Source organism: Eurypyga helias, unplaced genomic scaffold, assembly GCF_000690775.1.
Source record: "Eurypyga helias isolate BGI_N326 unplaced genomic scaffold, ASM69077v1 scaffold48503, whole genome shotgun sequence".
Lineage (NCBI taxonomy): Eukaryota > Metazoa > Chordata > Aves > Eurypygiformes > Eurypygidae > Eurypyga > Eurypyga helias.
Window position 1 is genome coordinate 1 of NW_010243964.1, and position 7,883 is coordinate 7,883.

Sequence of the window (7,883 nt, forward strand, 5' to 3'; positions counted from 1 at the left end):
CCTCGCCACCCGGACCCTGCCCGGGGAAGCCCTCCCGGCAACAGCTCCTGCTAAGGGTGTCCTGGGAGACCCCCAAACGAAGCCGTCCCACCGGCCACGCATCCGAACAAATAACGACCATCTGCCTCCGGTGCCCAGTTTATACTGGGCTCAATCCTGCACAGCCCAGCAAGGGGATGGCAAGTGAAGCTACCCTACACATCCCGATGCCGCCCTAAATCTGCAAGCCTTGAGCACACAGTAAATTCCTGCGGAGCCCTACAGGCAGCCCCAGCCCTCTGCCCTGCTCTCTTGGTGTGGGCTCAGCCCTGGGGAATGGCCAAGCAGGATGGCTCAGGGAAAGGGGACGGTGCTAGAGGGGAACCCCCCGGCTGCCCCGGCTCAGTCCTCCATCCCCCCACCTGCACTGCCCCTCGGCAGATAGTGCACACCAGCCTGGTCCCCAGCAGCTCTCCCAGCCCTGGCCTGGCTTCAGCGAGGGCAGGGAAAGGGCTTTGAGCAGGGAGCAGCCCTGCTGCCAGGGCCGCGGTGTGATACTGCCACCATCTGTGCTTGGGAAGCTCCCACCTGCCATCTCTCGGGCTGGTTTCTCCCCATTTCCGTGCACGGTTTGGCTCTGCGGCAGAAATGTCCAGGGAGAAGGAGAGAATAGCAAGTGGCAAAGGGCTGACAATAGCACAGGCGGATGCTGTACTTGGCTGCTCACGAAGACAGGAGTCCTGCGTCTGCATGTGGCCACATGCGCCAGTCCCCAAACGACCCCTGGAAGCCACCAGGAAAGGGCTGCTCCACCAGCCATGGTGGTGACAAGCACTGGCTCAGGGGGTATCTCCATCTATCCCAGATTGCTTTTGCCTGAACCACCGCCTCAGCAAGTAACCCACGATTTCAGACTGTCCCAGGCCCCAGTCGAATGGCTCTGACTCACCTGAGGCCTTTGGGCAACCGCTGTCGGAGCTGCCATCACCTCCCACTGCATCTTGGCCGAGTGGGGAGCACTCCTTACTCCAGTGCAGAGCATGTCCCTGGTGCCAGAGCTGCAACCAAGTCCCTGTTAAGAGCCGGAGCCTGGAATGGGGGTCAGAGGCTCCTAAAAAGGCATTTTTACACTCTGTATTTTTTTTGCTCATCTTCAAACACATGCAAGAACACACAGTCCCCAGAGATTGTCTTCCCATAAACCTCCTTACAGCTGTACTCCTGGAAGCAGCCAGCTTCCAGAGCTAGGGAGGAGCTGCACTCGAGAAACACAGTGTGCAAGAAGCCTCGGTCACCCGCAGCACACCCAGGGCATGGGCAGCCATCTGGGGCTCCTCAGCCAGTGGTTCTAGGGAAGATCCATCTCCTCGGCCCACCAAGCATCTGCACGGCCTTAGGGCTGCACTACCCAGCCCAGAGCAGCAAAATCCTCAAGAGGAGAGAGGGATGAATGGGACTGAGAGACACTCCCCAACACTCCTTTGCGAGCACTCAGGGTACTCTGTTCCACGCAGTACAGCTCACTGCCTTCCTCTGGAGACACCCCTTCACTCTCCAGGGATCCATCCCCTCCCCAGCCCACGACAAAACCCAGAGCCCTATCGCTCACGGTAGGGAATGAGGCAACAGTCCCGCTATTGTTCCTGCCTCACCGTTTGTTACAAACGCCTCCCATCAGGGAATTCAGCGGTGGTGATGCTTTTAGACAGGCGGCTGCTGACGTGCGACAGCCTCACCCAACCCCTGCAGCTCCTCCACGGCAGAGACCGTCGCCCAGCAGATCACGTTGGCTGCTCTCAGCTGCGTTTCGAAACAGCTGAAGGAGGCCCCTCCGACACTCCAGCCCACGTTTAAAAAGCAGGATTTCCTTGACTTGAAACCCTACCTCTGGAAAGTGGATAGCTTCCTCTGGAAGCGTGGCTAGGCAAGCAGACACGACAGAAAAATAAACTAAGGTTCTGCCAACAGAAACAGCAGGCGCAGACTCCGCAAACACAGAGAAAGCCTCCCAAAATAAGCCACCAACCTGGCAGGACAGCGGAAGAGAACAGTCCCCATATGCTGCTTGCTGTTTCAGCAGTCTGAGGGACCAGTTCCAAGGCGGCAGGAAGAAACCAAAGGGAAACAGCCGGCTTGCTGCTGAGAGCCCAGGCTGAAAATTAAAACGTAGTGACAGAGGGAAGCAATGTGGAGCGTCTGTTACAAAATCGTTTTCTGATACACGCTTGAAAAGACAAAACTGGTCACTGGATTCAGCTGGTAAGTTGTATATTCCTTCAACTGCTGGCCTAGCTGGGTGCATTTGGGAATAACCAACCTCTTTGATCCCATACTGACTTCTCCCTGCCAGATCCTACCACCAACCCAGTTCCACACCCTCCAGGAGAACAGCAGCTCAGCTGAACTTTGATAAAACAGGAAGGCAGCCACTTCCCGAATTCACTTGTATACATCCATGTTTTATTTGCTTAAATAAAGGTAGAATCTTGGTTTTACAATTCCAGTTCTGTAGCAATAGCAACAATTGCAGCAGCAGGAGGGGACATGAGGGGTGGGGGTGTGGATGGCACTGAACTTTGCAACAGAGTTCAAAATCCTGGCCCCTTTGGAAATTGTGCGTATCATTTAAAATAAACAATTATATTACACTTTTTAACAGATTTTTAAGACACAGAAGCCTAATAAATTTGTATTTTTTTTAGTCAATGATCCAATGTCCATTAGGAATAAAAGATGCTGTGTAACACCCTCCAGCAACACACGCTGTCTGCGCAGTCAGGGCACAATGAGGCTCTTCAGCATCAGCTATCAGCGTCAACATACACCGAGGGTACTGCAAACAGAGTGCTGCACCCCTGCCTCCTACACCGCAGCTTGTTCAGCCTCTGCCCTCTCCCCAGACCCCACGAGACCAGGCCGGGCAGTGCGCAAGGGCCTGAGCCTGGTCCCACCCCAGGGCCCCCGCACAAACCTGCTCCGGGGGGAACGTGTCTGTTCAGAGATGTAAATCAGAAGCACAGGTCACAGGGCCTGGGATCTTGAAGGAAGTATCAAGCAGTCTTAAACTGAAGAAGAAGCTAGAGGCCTGGGGAGGTCAGATATTGGTAAATAAACAGCAGCAATACAAATATCCTGTAAAAATCTGTTGCACCTACGGAGGCAGAGCCTTCTCTTACACCTCAAGGGACCCGGTTTTCCAGAGGCTGCAAGCACTCCCGTGAACAGGAGCGTTCAGCGCTGTTCAAAACCACATCCCTCTAAAGCACTTCACATTAAAGCTTCAGTCCCTTCCGCAGGTGGCTGCCCTGTGGAGAAGGGCGGCATCACCCCAAGTTCCCTTCGAGGAGGCTCCCGGCACGCTCAGCGACTGCCCGGCGATGGGGATCAGCAGCCACCAGCCAGCACGAAGGGCAGTGGCCTGCTCTAACACACCGCGTGAGCGAGGCTGCTGGGGCCGAGCTACGCCATTTACCACCCCACAGCTCGTCGCAGTGGGAACAGTGGGAATGGGAATGCAGTGGGAATGCTCGTCGCATTCAGCAGCTGGCGGACCTACTGGGGGAAGCACTCCCCACGGCAGGCTCCTAGGTGCCTGGGGGCAAAGTCATCAGTTTGGACCGACAAACGCTCGCACGGGAAGTTGCAGGACATGAGGTTATAACGGTAAAAACAGCAGTCAGCAAGCACTCGCCTCTTTGCTACACAGACAGCTTGGGACTAACACCTAGCAGGGGGCAGGAGCTGAGATCACCCTTTTCTAGAAGGTTCCCTGCTCCCCCCATATGATTTTTCAGCCACCGTGAACAGAGGTGGGACCAGTGCACCTCTCTCCCCACTGGACTGAACGCAGGAGCCATAAGCAGAGGTCAGTTAACCAAGCAGACATCCTCTGTCATTGGAATTATAGATAAAATGTACTGGATTCCCCGTTAGGGAGGAAGGGCCGGGACTACGGCACGAGTTAACTGCACACCACCGCCCCTGACACAAGAGGTAACGAAGTGAACGGCTCTGGGTTGCAGCATCCATCCGTGCTAACCCAGCTGAAGACACCGATCCACCAGCCAACGAAGCACAGCGGTCGCCAGCCCCACGCACCGAGCGAGCGGCTTTAACAGCTTGACCACGCATGACTCCCCCAGCCACCTGCACATCCACCTACCAACCGTCTGCTAGAACACGGGGATTACTGGTGACAGAAACCAGCTGAAGTTTCACGCTCCAGATCTCCTGAGTAACTCTAAACCCTCTGACACGACCTGAGTGTCCACATGGGTGTTTTTCATCTGGGACTTCAAGGTATAAGAAGCGCAACCTGGTGTTGAACCTCCAGAAGAGACAAGGGAACATGTATTAAACGAGAAGCAGACAGTCCCTCCACAAAATATCACTCACAGAAAACAAATTTAGAGTGAGGAAAACCAGACCAGAAACAGGCAGCTACGAAGAAGCGATGCTGCCACATTCAAACACAGGTCCATCTCTCCTTTGTACGTTGCTTCAGATCAGGGCTCTAACAACTCCCAGCACAGTTCAGTCTCAGGACACAATGCACTTATCCCAGACAACAGAGACACACACCTCAGCCACGCTAGGATTTGGCATTCTCACAGTCGCACGGGCTAGAGTCTCTACAGCAGGTTTTGTTTGGTATGCTGAGCAGACTTTCCTTTGGCAGTAAGGTCATGAGTTTAGCGGGTCTAGTTTGTTGTGTTTTTTTTTTTTTTTAATACTGTCATTTTGACTGTAGGGTGTAGAGTCGGCTTTGTTCCACAGGCAGTTCTTAGCACAGGTCAGATCACCACCATCTTTAGTGAATTTAAAGGACTTGAACCCAGTCCTTTAAACCTGCTAAAACAGGCAGAGATGGAAGCAGGACTATGCTCACATGTTCTTTCATCAGCTCCCTCCTGCAGATACGTGCTCCGTGCTCGAACTCCAGGCAGAATTCAGATGGTGAGGCTGCAACTCCCCAGTGATCAAACCACCTATTGTCCTTGTGGCCATTCTCCTCAGAGTGCCCCAGAGCTGCCCGTGCTTATTCCGTCAGCTCAAGCGATGTTCCCGAAGCAGCAGCCGCTCTTAACAACAGGAAGAGCCGGATTTGGAGCTGGATTGCAGGTCAATGGTGTGGCCCAGCATGCAGTGCTCTAGCTGCTCCTCTACCGCCAGCACCTGTCGCACAGCCTCCTCAAAGGCCACCGCCACGTTGGTGTCATCCTTGGCACTAGTCTCCAGATATGGATAGTTCCCGTTTTCCATGCACCAGGCCTGGGCCTCCTCTGTGCTCACTTGTCTCTCAAGTTTGTCTATCTTGTTGCCCAGGACGACAAACGGGAAGTGTTCGGGGTCCTTCACGTCAGCATAATAGACAAACTCCTTCTGCCAGTTACTGAGGTTCTCGAAGCTCTGCCGGTCATCCACGCTGAAGGTCAGCAGGCAGCAGTCTGCTCCCCTGTAAAAGGGGGTTCGCAGGCTCTTGAATCTCTCCTGTCCCGCAGTGTCCCAAATCTGGAGGGTGACAAAGCGTCCATCCACCTCCAGGTCCCGGTTTAGGAACTCCACGCCAATCGTGTGGAAAGCCTGCGAGTCAAACTTGTTGGTGACGTACCGGTTCATGAGGGAACTTTTCCCAACTCCACCATCCCCAAGGAGAATGACCTTTAAAAGCAAGGACTTCCCACTCATCGCAGCAGGACAGAGAGGTGCAGCACCAAAGCAATCTGCAGGGTTCAGAAATAGGACAAAATAGCTCTTTGACTCGTGGATTCTGCAGGAAGTTGCGTATGGAAGAACAGAATATGGTATTTTCATCCCCATTTCTGAACAAGTTTTGCATATAGGAGGCAATCTCTCTTATTAGAGAGATTAGAGCTGGGAATTGGACAAGCTTTCAGGCACACAAGTCCTCCATCAGGTCCAGAATGGAAGCAGCAGTTCACCACTGTAAGTGCAAGGTGATAACAACTGTTGAGGGTTTATTATCAGTTATGCCACCTTTGGTGAAAACTTTGTATCTGAAAGCTTGTCTATTTTTTCCAAACATATTATCACCAGTTAAACATGTTGTCCAGTCTGTGTCCTCAGGCTGTCACAGAAACACCAAATTCACCAGGGATCCTGTCACCAGGCCTTCCTATCCACTGCGCAATCCCTAGATAATAACTTCTATCTGACTTGCTCTATGGGAAGGATGTAAAAGATGTACAGGCCAAACATCCATACAAGTCATCTGACAAACCAGTTTTTCACCATCCCAAGGACATTGACTCACCTTACAAGCGGAGCTGTGCGTGATCTCTACAGCTCAGAAGGGGTTTCCCAGGCACAGAGACCCAGCTTCCCTGTTGCTCTTTTCTGGCAATGCCGTTGGCAGGCCAGTTTGCTAGGGCACAGGTGCAAGTTCACACTGTGACAACCACCCAACACTGCAGGTTCCAGCAGTAGCAAGAAAAAGGCCAAGTGCCAACCTGTCCTACCCCTCTCCCGGGGACACCATGCCAGTAAAGCTAAAGGCCTGATATGGAGTAAGAGGTTTGTTTGGCTACTGCCTGTACTGTACCAGCTGTAGAAATACAGCGCTTCTGCCTCTAGGACTGTCCAGGGAATACCTTCCTCCAGCGTAACAGTCACTAAAAACCAAACATCAGTCAGCAAGGTTGCCAGAGCTGCGCTTGGTGCACTGCCTTTCCATTTGTAACGTTGGCCCAGGAAGAAGAGCAGCAGAGCTCTAGGAAGCTGGAAGTGCAGCACTGACGGCTGGAATAAAACAGGCAAGGCGCTGAGGACAGTCTCCTTCTCCCCAAGTAAAATGGAACACAGACCATTTCTGAACAGGGCAGAGCCAGTACATTATGGATGCTAAACCCAAAATTGAAGGAGCTCTGACACGAGCGCACAGGCTGTGTAAGCAGCGTCTCCCCTCAATCCAGGGCACATCGATAGCTTTGATCTGCCTGTCCTACCTACCAATACACTCCTGAATCTGATCGGAGGATTGAACGTGTACCTGAATCTGCTAACCAGAAGAGTGAGCCAGCTGGCAAGTGCCTAGTATGAAAAGAGAGGGGATCTGGCTTGCTTACACCTGTTACCAACATTCCCAGGAAGGGTGTGGATACCCAGGAAGGGCAGTGCTGCTCTGTGACGACACCAACCTGCAACCCACCAAAACAGGAGCATTCAACACGGCTCAGACCAGCACTCCTGTTCCTTTTTGGATTAATCGCAGGGAGCCCTGTTCAGCTTCACTTCTGTTCTTGCTGCAGCTCTTTCAACCAGTGCTTACCACAAAGCCAAAATCAGAAAGTTCTGCTTCTGCTTTGAGTTAGTTTCCACAGAAAGAAACTAAAGGCTTACCAATTTCACTTCCTCTGCGTGGAAACACCCCACATCAAGCACGGCTGAACTAACTTGATGGGCCACAGGACGTCCGAGGAGCATCGGTGCAACCCGGGGGTTCTAAAGCAATGAACAAAACGGAAAGGTCAAACAGGAACTGCAGCACAGCTCCCTGGGACTGATGGCTTTGGGAAGCTCTCCCCCGAGCAGGGAAGCTCTGCAAAACCCTTGCTCTTCCTCTTCCAAACCTTTGTTGGGGGTGGGGTTAAGATGGTCCCGTCACCTGACAGATGCCACCGCCCTGACTAGAGTTTCCATTTAGAAGTGTTTCGTTACCAAGTGACTCGCAGACGTTTTAAAAATTACTAATGGGTTATGTGAGGCGATTCCGGAGCCTGGCAGGTCAGCAGACTACCGAGAGCCATGGCACCGATGGACACGCTGCCACCCACGACACCGACCTCAGCACCGCTGTCGGAGACCTGCGCGCACCGACTGGCCCCCCGCGAGCTACGTGGGGGCTAATCCCGACCTGCAGGATGCCAACCCCTGGAGCAGGGCGC

General features: G+C 53.2%; 1 protein-coding gene across 1 annotated transcript; it reads right to left on the reverse strand.

Annotated features, from left to right (window-relative positions):
* Positions 1-4,800: 4,800 nt before the first annotated feature.
* On the reverse strand, positions 4,801-6,611 carry RAB9B (RAB9B, member RAS oncogene family). The gene is made up of 2 exons (XM_010149591.1): positions 6,542-6,611; positions 4,801-5,702 (listed from the first exon to the last, which is right to left on the reverse strand). The coding sequence occupies exon 2, from the start codon at positions 5,665-5,667 to the stop codon at positions 5,062-5,064; it is 606 nt and encodes a 201-aa protein (XP_010147893.1). The 5' UTR covers positions 5,668-5,702; positions 6,542-6,611; the 3' UTR covers positions 4,801-5,061.
* Between the last annotated feature and the right edge of the window lie 1,272 nt (positions 6,612-7,883).

Excerpts from the sequence above, each read along its gene's own strand:
- RAB9B (XM_010149591.1), bottom strand. The coding sequence starts at position 5,667 with ATGAGTGGGAAGTCCTTGCTTTTAAAGGTCATTCTCCTTGGGGATGGT.